The sequence below is a fragment of the Balaenoptera borealis genome, assembly GCF_965194805.1.
Source record: "Balaenoptera borealis genome assembly, chromosome: 5".
Lineage (NCBI taxonomy): Eukaryota > Metazoa > Chordata > Mammalia > Artiodactyla > Balaenopteridae > Balaenoptera > Balaenoptera borealis.
In genome coordinates, this window is record NC_138862.1 from 49,454,998 (window position 1) to 49,471,250 (window position 16,253).

General features: G+C 35.3%; 1 protein-coding gene across 5 annotated transcripts in view; it reads left to right on the top strand.

The window, feature by feature from the left end:
* CEP97 (centrosomal protein 97) overlaps positions 1 to 14,712 on the top strand; it is a 53,412-nt gene extending 38,700 nt beyond the window's left edge. For 3 of the 5 annotated variants that reach the window (XM_082392075.1, XM_082392076.1, XM_082392077.1), the window contains 2 exons: positions 1,158 to 1,835; positions 2,740 to 14,712. In XM_082392075.1, coding sequence (XP_082248201.1) covers positions 1,158 to 1,835; positions 2,740 to 2,799 — 738 coding nt within the window. In that variant the 3' untranslated portion in view covers positions 2,800 to 14,712. Of the gene's footprint in view, positions 1 to 1,157 lie in introns of all 5 variants that reach the window. The other 2 variants (XM_082392078.1, XM_082392079.1) reach the window with 1 other exon arrangement.
* Positions 14,713 to 16,253: the final 1,541 nt, after the last annotated feature.

Below are 16,253 nucleotides of genomic sequence, written 5' to 3' on the forward strand. Positions count from 1 at the left end.
AGTAAGCACCCTTTCACAAGGTTAAGGATGTGGTTTGTGTTCCTTGCCACTAACTCTGAACTAGGACAGTGAATTTTGTTACAGTTTATTTAGTCTGAAGAAAAATATTTTCATAATTTTGACCAGAGAGATAAAGAACTATAACACTGAAGGAAAGTACTAAATTGAGGGATATTGTTATAATTTTCCAGTAGAAATAAAAAGCCCAATTTGAAGTTTCATGTAGCTATCTTGTTTTATCTTTTGAGACTATTTGAATGAAAGGTGATTGAAATAGTGTGTGATGGCTATAATATGCATGTCCTAAAAGATACACATGACTTCCAGGGAGGGAGTTTGAATCCTGTAGTAGCACACTTTAGGGACAGTTCCCTAAAACATTGGTTTTACTATTATTGTATCCCAACAAATACTTCTTGATAATAATCCCTTGGAAGTATTTTTATAAACAAACTTGTTATAATAGGATTTTACCTATAATATTATATTTGAAAATACATAGTAAAAGGTCTGGAAGACTACATATCAACCTGCTATCTGTGATTACCTTGGAGGATGGTCAAAGGGAAACTAAAAAATTCTATCTATTGCTTTCTTGTTGCAGATTTTACAGTAAAATTCTGAGATTTTAATTATACTTTAAAAGTGTAAAAGCATATTATCAAGAACTTGGGGTATTTTTAGGTATTTTAGAGTTGTATATACTATATTGTTAGTTTTTAAAAACTCTTATCCCAAATGGGTATCTAAAATGAGACTTTTAGTTTAGGGAATCTACTCATATTAATAGGCTCTAATCTGTCTTATTAGATAGACCTCAGTGTATCTTATTGAGTACCTTATTTACCCCTTAGTCAGCTATACATGTGCTATTGTGCTTCTGATTATTTTTCCAGTAGTAGGAAGAGAATTGCTTTGGCCCATCCCTGCTCTGCTGGTGAGGACCTTTTATTACCAAGGACGTGAACCACTTGTGCCAGCCAGGTCTAGGCTGGGGATGCTATAGAAAGGATAAGGGGAGTCAGGTCATTTCTAACTCCAGTTATGCCATCTGCCATTTACCAGCTTCATGAGTGTTGGGGAAAAATGCCCAAAGGCCAGTTGTAAAACAGGCATGATTTATATTTTGTAGTAAAACTATATCCTTTGGTTTATAGGTAAGGTCTCTACAAGCTTGGCAGCAGACGGTGGACCAGCATCTAAGTTCCTGCCGTCCTGATGTTCCTCCTATATCAAGTACTCTTGTGCCATCTAACCCTCCATTATTCACCCAAAGTCAGGAGCCCTCTTCTGATCAAAACTCTGATTGGTTCATTGCTCCTGATGAAGCTCCTCAAGAGAAATCCTTACCAGAATTTCCAGACTCTGGTTTTCATTCCTCCTTAACAGAACAAGTTCACCGTTTACAGGATTCTTTGGATTTTGAAAAAAGTTCCACAGAAGGTAGTGAAAGTTCCGTAATGGGGAATTCCACTGACACAGTCAAATATGGCAAAGAGTCAGATGTAGGGGATGTTAGTGAAGAACATGGTGAATGGAGTAAGGAAAGCTCAAACAATGAGCAGGATAATAGTCTGCTTGAACAGTATCTAACTTCAGTTCAACAGCTAGATGATGCTGATGAGAGGACACGTTTTGATGAAGGGATGGGAGATAGTAAGCTTCACATAGCTCGTTCCCCTGAGAAGTTAGATGTCTTGTCTGACAGTGCTTCTGTAGATGACACTCATGGCGTATCTCCTACTTTGCAAGATGAAATCAATCAGACACCAGAGAATTGTGAATTAAATGCAGAAATTCAAGGGCAGCAGTCAGAATGTGGTTCTACATTTCAGGTATTGCATGTTGGTATTATTGTGTAGCATGTCTGGTTGTTTGGGAAGCAGAAGTCCACTTAATTTAAGAATATTTTCAGTTGGCTTTTTTTGGGAAAGAAGAATATTTCTCCCAATTTTGTTACTATTTATATAGAATTTATATTCTTGTCTCATATTTTCCACATCTTAGGTACTAAGCTGAATCTTCATTTTGATTTAGTTAGCTTTTTACTTAAGCTGTAATGTGTCAAACAATATTCATATTGAAAGCCACATGCACTTTATTAACAACTAAATTGAATCAACAGTGTTCCTGTGTTTTTATGTATGCATTTCCTTTCAAAAATAAACTACAATACCTTAAAGAAGATAGAAAATTTTACCTTAAAGATATAAATAAGAGAATTTTAATTCTTCTGTATGTGAGGAAATTAATTATGTAGTGAGGAATGCAGTTGGTTACAGTGAACATAAATGACAAATGTAAGGATTGTGAACTACTGAAATTTGCCATCCTCCTTGGAGTAAGAACATGTGTTTTTAAGCCTTTTTTCCTCCCTTATGAGTCAAGGGAAGCCTTCTAGTAAGTGAATAGGGAGAAGAGATAAGATTATATGATTTTTCAGTGGGGGTGATTAAATTGTCTCATGGAAAACTTTAGTTAATGCCATGTATCAGTTTTAACATATGAAGCAAAGTGTTCCATCCAGAATTAAAGTCAAGCTTATTTAAAGAGGCAACACAAGACTATTTCTCTTAGGTATAGGCTCCATTCTCTTGGAATAATGTCACAGCAAACATTTATTATCTTTTCATTTAGTGATTTTTTGACCCCATAGATTAGCACTTATGTGCCAATATATTGCCAGAAATTAATGTTCGTTTTCTTTGTTTCTGCTTTATATTTGCTTATGTTTTTCAGCAGAGGCCCATGATCATTTACTTCACTCTTGACCTCTGCCTCATAGAAAAGAACATTTAAAATAATACCAGTGGTAGAATATGAATGACATTTTTTTAAGGACTATTTTCTATCTAAATTTCTGAAAAAGTGCCGCATTCGGAAGACAGTTTAATGGTGGTAAAGAAAAAATAAACCTCATTTATTTCTTTACTTATTAAAAGAATATATGTCTGTAACTCCAGGAAGAAATGATAATATTGTGTTTGAATGTTATAGATGCATTCGCAAATCAAGGATAATTTTTGGAAGCTTGATATTTTAATCTTTGAGAATGTTCTGATATCATTGAACAACACATATCTGACTTCCCCCCAATCTGTGGACGTACAGTGATTTAAAACTATGGCAATACTTAACTGTTCTCTAAATTTAGGTGCTAAATATGTATTCATTATTCAGTTACAGTCACTAGGCCCCCTTCTTTGAAGTTATATAAAATAAAAGCTGGTCCTTCCAAGAATAAAGTCAGGGATCGCATGTTATACTTTGTTGATGGTTAGAAACTTTTCTCCAGTATGGGTAAGATGCATTTTTCTCGGTTTATAAATATGTAGCACTCAGGTTGAAAAGACTTGGATTTCATTCTCAGAAATCCAGAATCTCTTGCAAAGGAAAGATTTTCTGTCTCATAAACAAAATAGCAGTCTTACATTCAAAGGATTTTCCCTAGCAAAGCATGTATAACATTGAATGCATGTTAGATAAAAATAGAATTTTTAACTTTTTGAATAATGCTAATTATCTTTTATGAATGATTTTGAATTTTCTTCCTAAATCTACCCTATTTTTCTATTTTACAGTTAAGTGCCTCATTTGCTGCCCATAGTTAGACAAAGGAAAACCAACTTGCACTGCACTAGTACCAAAGTGCTGCTTCATGGTGCATTAATTCTCATAAAAGCTCCTGAAATGTCATGGTTCAGTATTACCTAAGTAGGTTTCTCCTGACATCTCCTCCCTCTTCTCTTTTTTTGAGAACTGGCAAAACACAACTGAATTCATTTGAACATCAGCATTTGCCAGCAAGATTTTCTTTTTTACCTTTGTGTTGTTTTTCTAGCCCATAAATGTTATTCAACATACTTTTATTTTGAAATTGACAGAATATGATAATGACTAATACTCTGCTGTATTTAACTTCACTGGTTTTGAAGTGCAAGAATATTAAGTAGCCCCCAACCTTAACTGTACAGATTATCTTGAATGTAAATAGGATGAAAATAATGTAAACTACACCCCCAGCCTAGACCTGGCTGGCACAGTGTAATTAAAATAATTTATTTAACTAAGATATTTGGTTTTAACTCTGGGCTATTCATTGGTCTGGCTGAAGAGGGAATGGGCCTAGTAAGGTTTGAGAAGTTGAGTTTTAACACAGTCTTTGTGTTTTTCTAATAGGAGAAGTTTAGTTCAGCTGTGCTCTTTTAGTTCAGTTCTCTTGATTTATGGACATTCAATATATCAATTAAATATTCCTTCAGAAGCACAGAATCATACCATGTGAGAATTGTAAGGAATCTTAGAGATTGTCTAGTCTAATCTCTTTGTTTTAAAGATGAAACTAAAGCACAGAGAACTTAGATGACTTTTCTGAGGTTATAGCTAGTTTATAGAAAAAAACTGTGGAAACTTAAGCGTTATTGTATTCCAAAATTTTATTATATACTTTCTATTATTCTTTACATTTAGTAAGTCAGTAAGAAAGTCTCTACATATTTTTCATTCTCTTTGAAAGAGAAAAAATACTTCTAAGAGAGCTAGAACTCTACCACTCAAGGCAGAGTTGCTTGTAGAAAACAACTGATTCATTCAGAACCCTGAGTGAATTTTCTCCAAGAAATGTGATTTGATTAAAATGGTTCTTAAAGAGTAATGCAGTAGAAACTAACATTTTGAAAGAATAACTGCATCTTGGAGTCTATTTTTTGATGACAAGAAGTATAACAGATTGCTGAGATATATAAAATTTTCTAGTGAAAAGCTAGTTTGATTATATTTCATCTTCAGTTTTACAGAACAACAGATGTTAAAGTTTTAACTCTCCTGGTGTGCAGAAAGCTTCAATCATGACAGTTGATATATAAACAATACAGTTTGGTTTTTATAAATTCAATTATAAAAGGCCTTATAATATGCATGTTTTTCGGAAAATATTTAGCCACACAGTTGTTAGTATTTATGCAGAATACTTTATTCTTGAATAATGTGGGTGCCATTCTTGAGTGTGGATTTTTCTTTTATTTTGTTTTGGATTATTTTAAATATACAAACACCATAATAGTGTATTTTTCTGTTATCTACTTAAGACAAGTCTAGTTCCACTTTTAATAAGTATTTTCAGAAACAAGATGGACTGAAGATATCATGCTATCTCCCTTGGTCGTTTTTTTGGGCATCAATTCTTAGAGTTGGATTTATAACAATAATATAAAATATAAAAAAATTTTTTTTTTTGGACAATTAAGACATAAAAAGGGAAAATATAAAATAAGTCTGATCAATTTCCCACTTGTAAATGAAAAGTAATTGTTTAATATATATTTTTATTTTGCCACGTACCTTATTGAGGAATATTTATTATGTTATAATATTTTAACTTTTAAGTATATGACCCCCTCATTTATGAAATAAAGCAGAAAAGGTCTGTGAGGAACATTCTAAACATTTTTAGTGACACTGTTTTCATTGATCAAACCTATTGGGCCATATTAAATTTAAAAGTCAAGGGCTTCCCTGGTGGCGCAGTGGTTAAGAACCTGCCTGCCAATGCAGGGGACACGGGTTCGAGCCCTGGTCTGGGAAGATCCCACATGCCGCGGAGCAACTAAGCCCGTGAGGCACAACTACTGAGCCTGCGCGTCTAGAGCCTGTGCTCCGCAACAAGAGAAGCCACGACAATGAGAAGCCCGTGCACCGCGATGAAGAGTAGCCCCCGCTCGCCACAACTAGAGAAAGCCCGCGCACAGAAACGAAAACCCAACACAGCCAAAAATAAATAAATAAATTTATTAAAAAAAAAAAAATTTAAAAGTCAAGTAAACAGAGTAGTCCTCACAGCCTTGGAGAGAAACAGATAATTAACTGTCTTTTAAAAATGAGGTGCTTTTTATTTGTGTATGAGTAGAAATCATACTATAATTTAATTCCTTAGTTCATTTTAGTGGATAGCAGGAATCACTCTGTAGTGGCTTTGTTCATTTTCTAATTAAATTTCTTTGAATGTTTTGTAATAATATTGACAGTATGAGTTTAAAAATAATTTGATTTTTCACTATTTTTAGATTTCTCTTTAATTTTATTGTAGAAATAGTAGATGATTTAAAGTGGTTGTGGATTGTTTTATGAAGGCTTAATTTATATTATACTTAATCTAATTTGTGTTTGAGTCTCTAATTCTAAATAAAAAGTTTGTACATTTGTTTGAGTGATTCATCTGTTTATTATAGTGATTAGTAGTAATGGTTGTTATTCATTGTGCTTATAATTATTGGGTAATTAAATAAAATTCAGAATATATTGCAGGTAGAAATTCTTTTTTTGTTTTGGCTGTACTGAGTGGCATGTGGGATCTTAGTTCCCTGACCAGGGATTAAACCCGTGCCCCTTGCAGTGGAAGAGTGGAGTCCTAACCACTGGACCACTAGGGAATTCCGGCAGATACAAATTCTAAGGAAGGTCCAGAGTATTGTTATATAAGTGAATTTACCTTAAAACAATCCTAGCCTTATGAAAGGAATGCAATTTAGTTTGGTATAAATTTCATTATTTCCAGGATACTTACTGGAATTCTCTGGGTAGAGAAGAGCAGATATCCCTCGAAGAGCATAGGTGACACTGCCAGTTGCTGTTGAAACAGTGGGTGCTGAAAGTGTTAGGGGGGGAGGGAGTAAATATAGCAGAAGCCTTCTTATTTGACACAGTTAGGACTGTAGTTGGTTGGTGTTATGGACTGAATTGTATCCCCCCCCTGCCCTAAATTCATATGTTGAAGCCCTAACCCCCAAAGTGATTGCATTTGGAAGTAAGGACTTTAAAGAGGTAATTAAGGTTAAATGAGGTCATAAGGATGGGGCCCTAATCCAATAGGACTGGTATCCCTGTAAGAAGAGGAAGAGACACAAGAGATTGTCTGGGCATCATGCCCAGAAGAAAGGGCATTGGAGGACACAACAAGAAGGCAGCCATCTGCAAGCCAGGAAGAGAGGTCTCATCAGACACCAAACCTGCTGGCACCTTGATCTTGGACTTCCAGCCTCCAGAAATACGAGAAAACAAATTTATGTTGTTTAAGTCACTCAATCAGTGGAATTTTATTATGGCATCCTAAGCACAATAATACAGTTGGTTAATTAAAAATTGATTAGAGCAGGAAATAATAAAAGATGATATATATACCTTAAAATTAAAAAAATTCTTTATTGAAATATAATTGACATAAAATGAACTGCATATATTTAAAGTGGACACTTTGATACATTTGACACATGCCCATAACACCATCATGACAGTCAAGAAAATGAACATATTTATCACACCTGAAAGATAAATCATTTCATAACCCTTCCTTCTGCTTTGGTTTCTTTTACTCAGCATAATAATTTAGAGATTCACCTGATAGTTCATTCTTTTTTATTGTTGAGTCATATTCCATTGTATGTATTTGCTATGATTTGTTTTTGAGTTTTTTTCCAACTTTATTAAAATTTTTCTTCCAGCTTTATTGAGAAATAATCGACATATAACATTGTGTAAGTTTAAGGTGTACAATGTTTATCACAATAAGGTAAGTTAACATATCCATTACCTCACAGTTACACAGTTACAATTTTGTGTGTGTGTGTATGTGTTGAGAACTTCTAAGATCTATTCTCTTAGCAATTGTCGAAGAGTTTTATGGTATCATGTCTTATGTTTAAGTCTCATTTTGAGTTAATTTTTGTGAGTGGTGTAAGATGGGGGTCTGGTTTCATTCTTTGGCATGTGGATATCCAGTTTTCCCAACATCATTTATTGAAGAGACTATCCTTTCCCTCTTGAGTATTCTTGGCTCTTGTCAAATATTAGTTGACTGTATATGCAAAGGTTTATTTCTGGGCTCTCAATTCTGTTCCATGGTCTATGTGTCTGTTTTTATGTCAGTGCCATACTGTTTTGATTACTATCGCTTCATAATCAGGAAGTGTGATGCCTCCTACTCCGTTCTTTTTTCGCAGTTTTGGCTTTTTGGGTTCTTTTGTCGTTCCATATGACTTTTAGGATTGTTTTTTCTACTTCTGTAAAATGATGCCATTGGAATCTCATTAGGGATTGCAATCTATAGATGGCTCTGGGTAATTTAGATGTTTAACAATATTAATCTTCTAATCTATGAACACAGGATATCTTTCCAATTATTTGTGTCTTCCTCAAGTTCTTTCATCAATGTCTTACAGTTTCTTTTTTTTTAAAATTTTTTAATTTGTTTATTTTTGGCTGCATTGGGTCTTTGTTGCTGCGCATGGGCTTTCTCTAGTTGCAGCAAGTGGAAGCTACTCTTCATTGCGGTGCTCGAGCTTCTCTTTATGGTGGCTTCTCTTGTTGTGGAGCACGGGCTCTAGGCACGTGGGCTTCAGTAGTTGTGGCATGTGGGCTTAGTAGTTGTGGCTCGCAGGCTTAGTTGCTCCATGGCATGTGGGATCTTCCCAGACCAGGTCTTGAACCTGTGTCCCCTGCATTGGCAGGCAGATTCTTAACCACTGTGCCACCAGGGAAGTCTTTACAGTTTCCAGTGTAAAGAAGTTCACCTCCTTGGTTAAATTTATTCCAAAGTGTACGTATATGTGTAGCTGATTCACTTTGTTTTACAGCAGAAACTAACACACCATTTTATTGTTTTTGATGCTATTGTGATGGGATTGTTTTTTTCTTTTTCAGAGAGTTTGTTATTAGTGTATAGAAATGCAGCTGATTTTTGTATATAGATTTTGTATCCTGCAACTTTTCACTTGTATTCATTGATTAGTTCTAATGGCTTTTTGGTAGCATCTTTAGTGGTTTTTTTTGTATAAGATAATGTCATCTGCAAACAGACAGTTTTACTTTTTCCTGATTTGGATACTTTTAATTTCCTTTTTCTTGCATGATTGCATTGGCTAGGACTTCCAGTATTATGTTGAATAAGAGTGGTGAGAGTGGGCACCCTTATTCCTGATGTTAGAGGAAAAGCTTTGAGCTTTTCACCATTGAGTATGATGTTGGCTGTGGGCTTGTCATACGTAGCATTTATTATGTTGAGGTATGTTCCTTTTTTTTAAAATAAATTTATTTATTTATTTAATTTTTGGCTGCATTGGGTCTTCCTTGCTGCACGTGGGCCTTCTCTAGTTGCAGCGAGCGCAGGCTAATCTTCGTTGCAGTGCGCGGGCTTCTCATCATGGTGGCTTCTCTTGTTGTGGAGCACAGGCTCTAGGCATGCGACCTTCAGTAGTTGCAGCACGTGGGCTCAGTAGTTGTGGCTCACGGGCTCTAGAGCACAGGCTCAGTAGTTGTGGTGCACGGGCTTAGTTACTCTGTGGCATGTGGGATCTTCCCAGACCAGGGCTCAAACCCGAGTCCCCTGCATTGGCAGGTGGATTCTTAACCACTGCCCCACCAGGGAAGTCCTGAGGTATGTTCCATTTATACTCGGTTGAGAGTTTTTTGTCATGAATAGATGTTGATTTTGTCAAATGCTTTTTCTGCATAAATGATCATCTGATTTTTGTCTATCATTCTATTAATGTGATGTATCACATTTATATTTTAAATTATATATTATATATGTTTAAATTATATCTTTATATATAAATTATATATATTTGTATATATTTATATGTAATTATTATATATATCATATATAATTATTATATACAGTTGACACTTGAACAACACAGGAGTTAGAGGTGCCAACCCCCCTGCAAAGGCAAAAATCCTAGTATAATTTTACAGTCAGCCCTTTGTATCCACAGTTCCACCTCGGAGGGTTCAACTAACTGAGGATTGCGTAATAATGTAGTATGTATTTATTGTAAAAATCCTGTGTATAAGTGGACCTATGCAGTCTAAACCCGTGTTGTTCAAGGGTCAACTGTATATATAAATGTGAAGTATCATATTTGTATTTTATTTTATTCTATTCTATTTTTATTTTTTTTGGCCGTGCTGTGCAGCATGCAGGATCTTAGTTCCCTGACCAGTGGTCAAACCCATGCCCCCTGCAGTGGAAGTGTGGGGTCTTAACCACTGTACCACCAGAGAAGTCTCTTATATTTGTATTTTAAATTATATATTATATGTAAGTTATATATTTGCATATATCATGTAATTATACATTATACATTATATAATACATATAATTATTTTATAATATATAATTATAATAATGTCAGGTATATATACATACATATTATATATTTGTATGTTATGTAATATATAATTATATTTATGTAATATTTATATAATATATAAATAAATATATATTATATATAAATTATATATGTTTGTATTTGTTGAAAGATCATCCTTGTATGGTGTATGATCCCTTATTGTACTTTTGAATTCAGTTTGCTGGTATTTTGTGGAGGAAATTTTCACCTATATTCATTAGGGATATTGGCCTATAGTTTTCTTTTCTTGTATTCTTATCTGGATTTGATATCAGCACAAAGCTGGCTTCATAAAGTGAGCTTAGGAGTGTCCTCTCTTCTTCAACTTTTTGGAAGAGTTTGAGAAGGATTGGAAATTAATTCTTTAAATGTTTGATAGAATTCACCAGTGAAACCATCTGGTCCTAGACTTTTCTTTGTTGGGAGGTTTTTGATTACTGATTCAACCTCCTTACTCATTATTGGTCTTCTCAGATATCTTCTTAATTCACTCCTGCTAGATTTTATGTTTCTAGGAATTTCTCCATTTCTTCTAGGTTGTCTAATTTGTTGGTGTATAATTGTTCATTTTAGTCTCTATGATCCTTTGTATTTGTGTGGTATCAATTGTAATAAGTTTTGGTATTTTTGCCTTTTCATTTTCATTTGTCTCAAGATATTTTTTAATATACCTTTTCAGGAGTGTGTTCTTTAATTTCTATATGTTTGTGAATTTTCCAGCTTTACTCCTGTGCTTGATTTCTAGTTTCATTTCACTGTGGTTGGAAAATATACTTGATATAATTTCTATCTTATTTAATTTGTTGAGACTTGTTTTGTGACCTAACATATGATCTATCCTAGAAAATGTTCCATGTGCACTTGAGAAGAACGTGTGTTCTGCCACTGTTAGGTGGAATGTTCTCTATGTCTGTTAGATCTATTTGGTCTATAGTGTTGTTCAAATCTGCTGTTTCCTTATTGATTCTTTCCATGGATGATTTATCCATTGTTCAGAGTAGAGTATTAAAATTTCCAACTATTATTGTACTACTCTTTATTTCTCTTTTTAGTTTTGTTTGTATTTGCTTTATATATTTAGGTACCATGAAGTTGGATGCATAAGTATTAATTATAGTTATGTCTTGGTGATGGATTGACCCCTTTATCATCATATAATGATCTTCTCTGTCTCTTTTGACCATTTTTATCTTAAAGTCTATTTTGTCTTAAGTATAGCTACTTGTGCTTTCTTTTGGTTACCATTTGCTTGAAATATCTTTTTCCATTCCTTCACACTGTGTGTGTCCTCAAAGCTAAAGTGAGTCTTTTGTAGGCAGTATGTCATTGAATCTTGTTTTTTTATCCATTCAGCCATTCTTGGTCTTTTTTTTTTGGCCGCACCTTGCGGCATGTGGAACTTCCCCAACCAGGGATTGAACCTGTGCCCCTGGCAGTGGAAGCATGGAGTCTTAACCACTGGACCACCAGGGAAGCCCCATTCTCTGTCTTTTGATTAGAGAATTAAACCATTTACATTTAAGGTAATTATTGATAGGTGAGGACTTATTATTGCCATTTTGTTAATTGTTTTCTAACTGTTCTGTAGATTCTTTTTTCCTTGCTTCGTCTTTCTATCTTCCTTTGTGATTTGATGACTTTTTTTGTGGTGGTGTGCTTTAACTGCTTTATTGTAATCTTTTTTGTATTTACTACAGGTTTTCTTTTGTGTGTGATTACTATGAAGCTTACATAAAGTGTCTTATATTTTTAACATTCTGTTGTAAGCTGATAACCATTTTGATAGCATATAGAAATTTTATACTTTTAGTATACTTTTAGGTAACCTCACATTTAGATTAATGATGATACACTTTTAACATTGTATATCCAATAAGAAATTTTGGTAGTTACGGTTTTTTGTATTTTTTTTTTTTTTGTTACAAAGCATTTAATTTCTGGCACATTGTAAGAATTGACATTTAAAAATGAAATTATTACAACATTTTTCTAAATGTCTCATGAGAAATCAAATGCTATTATTTAATAACTACCATAATCCATTTAAAATACATTAATATACTTTTCAGTAAGAATTAGAAAATTTCCATTGTTCCTTTTTTTATTAACTCATATTTCTATTCCACTATACTCCCAAAGATATTTATCCTTGAATAATATATTTTGTGTTTGAAAATATTTTGTTGATCATCATATCATGCTTATCTGTAACAATATATGCATATAAGTTTAAATTTTAATTTTTAATTTTCTCTAACCATGAGGATTTAAATGTTCTGAATTTTCTTCTGGATTAAGTTACCATTATCATTTTTAGTAATGCATTCTTTTTCATTTATTTATTTTTAAAATTTACTTAATTTTTTATTGACATATAGTTGATGTACAATATTATATAAGTTGCAGGTGTACAATATATTGATTCACAATTTTTAAAGGTTATACTTCATTTATAGTTATTATAAAATATTTGCTATATTCCCCATGTTGTACAGTATCCTGTGGCTTATTTTATACCTAATAGTTTGTACCTCTTAATCCCCTACCCCTATATTGCCCCTCCCACCTTCCCTCTCCCCACTGGGAGCCACTAGTTTGTTCTCTGTGAGTCTGCTTCTTTTTTGTTATATTCACTAGTTTGTTGTATTTTTTAGATTCCATATATAAGCGATATCATACAGTATATATCTTTCTTTGTATGACTTATTTCACTTAACATAATGCCCTCCAAGTCCATCCATGTTGCTGTAAATGGCAAAATTTCGTTTTTTATGGCTAAGTATTCCAGTGTATGTATAAGTGTGTGTGTGTGTGTGTGTGTATGTAAATATAGACTTCTTCTTTATCCATTTATCTGTTGATGGACACTTAGGTTGCTTCCATATCTTTGCAATTGTAAATAATGCTGCTATGAACATTGAGGTGCATGTATCTTTTCAAATTAGTGTTTTTGTTTTTTTCAGATATATACCCAGGAGTGGAATTGCTGGGTCATATGGTTGTTCTATTTTTAGTTTTTTGAGAAACCTCCATACTGTTTTCCACAGTGGCTGCACCAATTTACATTCTCATCAACAGTGTAGGAGGGTTCCCTTTTCTCCATATCCTCACCAACATTGGTTGTTTGTGTTCTTTTTGATGATAGCCATTCTGATAGGTGAGAGGTGATAATCTCATTGTGGTTTTGATTTGCATTTCTCTGATGATTAGTGACCTTAAGCATCTTTTTATATGCCTGTTGGCCATCTGCATCTCCTCTTTGGAAAAATGTCTATTCAGTTCTTCTGCCCATGTTTTAATTGGTTTGTTTGTTTGTTTTTTGATGTTGAGTTGGATATTAATCCCTTATTGGTCATATCATCTGCAAATATTTTCTCCCATTCAGTGGATTGTCTTTGTTTTGTCATTATGGTCATTTTTAGTACATTTCCTTTTTAACTTTTTTTTCTTTTTTGGCTGCACCACTCAACTTGTGGGATCTTATTTCCCTGACCAGGGATTGAACCCAGACCATGGCAGTGAATGTGCTGAGTCCTAACCACTGGACCACCAGGGAATTCCCTCCTTTTTAACTTTTAAACTACAGTTGTAAGTAAATTACACAACAACATTGAAATATTAGAGAATCTTATTTTGACTATAGCATTACCAGTGAGTTTTACACATTCAAGTTTATACAATGTCAGCATCCTTTTGTTTCTGCTTGAAGAACACCCTTTAGTATTTCTGGTAAGGCAGGTCTAGTGGATGAACTCACGCACCTTTTGTTTGTCTGGAAAATTTTTTTTCCCAGTTTTATTGAAATACAATTGACATATAATACTGTATAAGTTTAAGGTATACAGCATAAGAATTTGACTTACATTTATTGTGAAATGATTGTCACAATAAGTTTGGTAAACATCCATCCATATAGATACAAAATTAAAGAAAAAAATTTTTTCCTTGTGATGAGAACTCAAGATTTACTCCTTTAACAACTTTCGTACATAACATACAGCAATGTTCACATTACATCCCTTGTACTTACTTATTTTATAACTAGACCATCTTTATCCAGCACCCCCTCCCCTGACCTCCCACCTCTGGTAACTGCAAATCTGATCTCTTTTTCCATGAGTTTGTTTTTTTGTTTTTAAAATATAACTAGATTCTATTCTGTTCCATTATTTATTTGTTTGTATCAGTACTACACTATATTGATTACTATAGCTTTACACTAAGTCTTGAAACCAGGTAATTTATTTATTTATGTATTTATTTATTGCCATCAGAATAAAGCTCTTTATTCATCTTCCTTGTTTCAAAGAGTCACGGTAGTTCTTACAGTACAGAGAGCATTTCTGGCATGTGGTAGCACAGAGCCAAGGCACGCTCAAACACGCTGAGCCCCAGCATCTCCCTGGAGGCGGACAGTTGTAGAAAATCCAATCAGGGACAGAGGGGAAATGCCAGTGAAATGAGAACCCCAGGTCAAGGCTTGGCTTTAGACTTGGGCTGTGATCCTGGGACATCCAGGCAGGACCAAGCCCAAGCCAGAGAGCAGCTCATTCCCAGGAAGTACTGTGACTGGCCTGGATACAGGCCCCCACAGAGAAGACTCATTTAGGAGTATTCAGCAGGCTGAGAGTGCAAGCCACAGAGGGACACAACTTGTTTCTCCCATGGGGAAACTTGCCCTGGCCTCTCAATTAGCTCCAGAAGGCCAAGGGCCTTTGACTCCTTTGTTCATTCAGCATAACTTTACTGCTGTCTACTCTGTGCCAGGCCCTGTGCCAGGTGCAGTGGACAAAGAGAGGAATCAGACACAGTCCTTACTTTCAGGGAATTCAGAATATAATAGAAAAATATATTTATAAATAAGTCGTTGTGATTCAAGGTAAAAAGGATGCAGAAAGGAGTCAGACAAACTTGGCCCTCAAGGAGTTCATAGCCTAGCAGAGGCCCAGGCTAGGTCGGAACATGGACAATAACACAGGGCAGCCTGTGATAAGGCCCAAAGAGAGGCTCAGGCCATGTGCTCTGGCAGCACAGGGAAGGATGACACAACAGCCACTGGATGATGCAGTGGGGAAAATTCACAGCTTATCAGAGAAGACTGAGCAGCCTAATCTGGCCAAAGTGGAAGTAATGAATCCTACTGCCTTGGGGAGGGGATTATGCAGCCTCAGGCTGACCTCTGTGGGTCCCTTGGGCTACCCAACAGGCAGGGTGCAAAGTCTCTTATCTATGGATGCAGCTGCATGATATCCTGTGGATATCTGAGGGGAGACTGGTGACCAGGAGGAACAGGTCCAAATAACAAGGGCCCATGGTAAAAGTTAGGAGCCTAGGAGTGAGTGAACCAGGAGGGCCTCGGGGGTCAAAGGACCACAGCCTACACAGATCCCACATGTCACGGAGCAACTAAGCCCGTGCGCCACAACTACTGAGCCTGTGTACCACAACTACTGAAGCCCATGAGCCCTAGAGCCTGTGCGCTGCAACTACTGAGCCCACACGCTGCAACTGCTGAAGCCCGCGTGTCTAGAGCCTGTGCTCCACAACAAGAGAAGCCACCACAATGAGAAGCCCATGCACTGCAACAAAGAGTAGCCCCTGCTCACCACAACTAGAGAAAGCCCACATGCAGCAACGAAGACCCAACACAGCCAAAGAAAAAAAAGAAAACAGAGGGGATTGAAAGCAAGTCAGCAGAATAACACTGCTTTCTGTGTACTTTCTCTTTTGTCTTTGAAGGAAAAGAAAATCTTTTTGCACTTCAAAAAAGATTCTTCCAGGGACTTCCCTGGTGGTCCAGCGGTTAAGACTCCACACTTCCACTGCAGTGGGCACAGGTTCGATCTCTGGTCGGGGAACCAAGATCCCGCATGCCACATGGTGCGGCCAAAAAAAAAAAAAAGATTCTTCCAAATTTAGATAATTTAACATACAGAGCTGAGAGAAGAGTCCTTTTAAAATGCTGTAAATTGAAGCTGACTCCCAATTTGGTGATTAGGCGGATATTGGTAATTGTTTTAGATGTATCTGAATCAGCAAGAGTAATGGTTTCCAAACTTTTTGCTAATC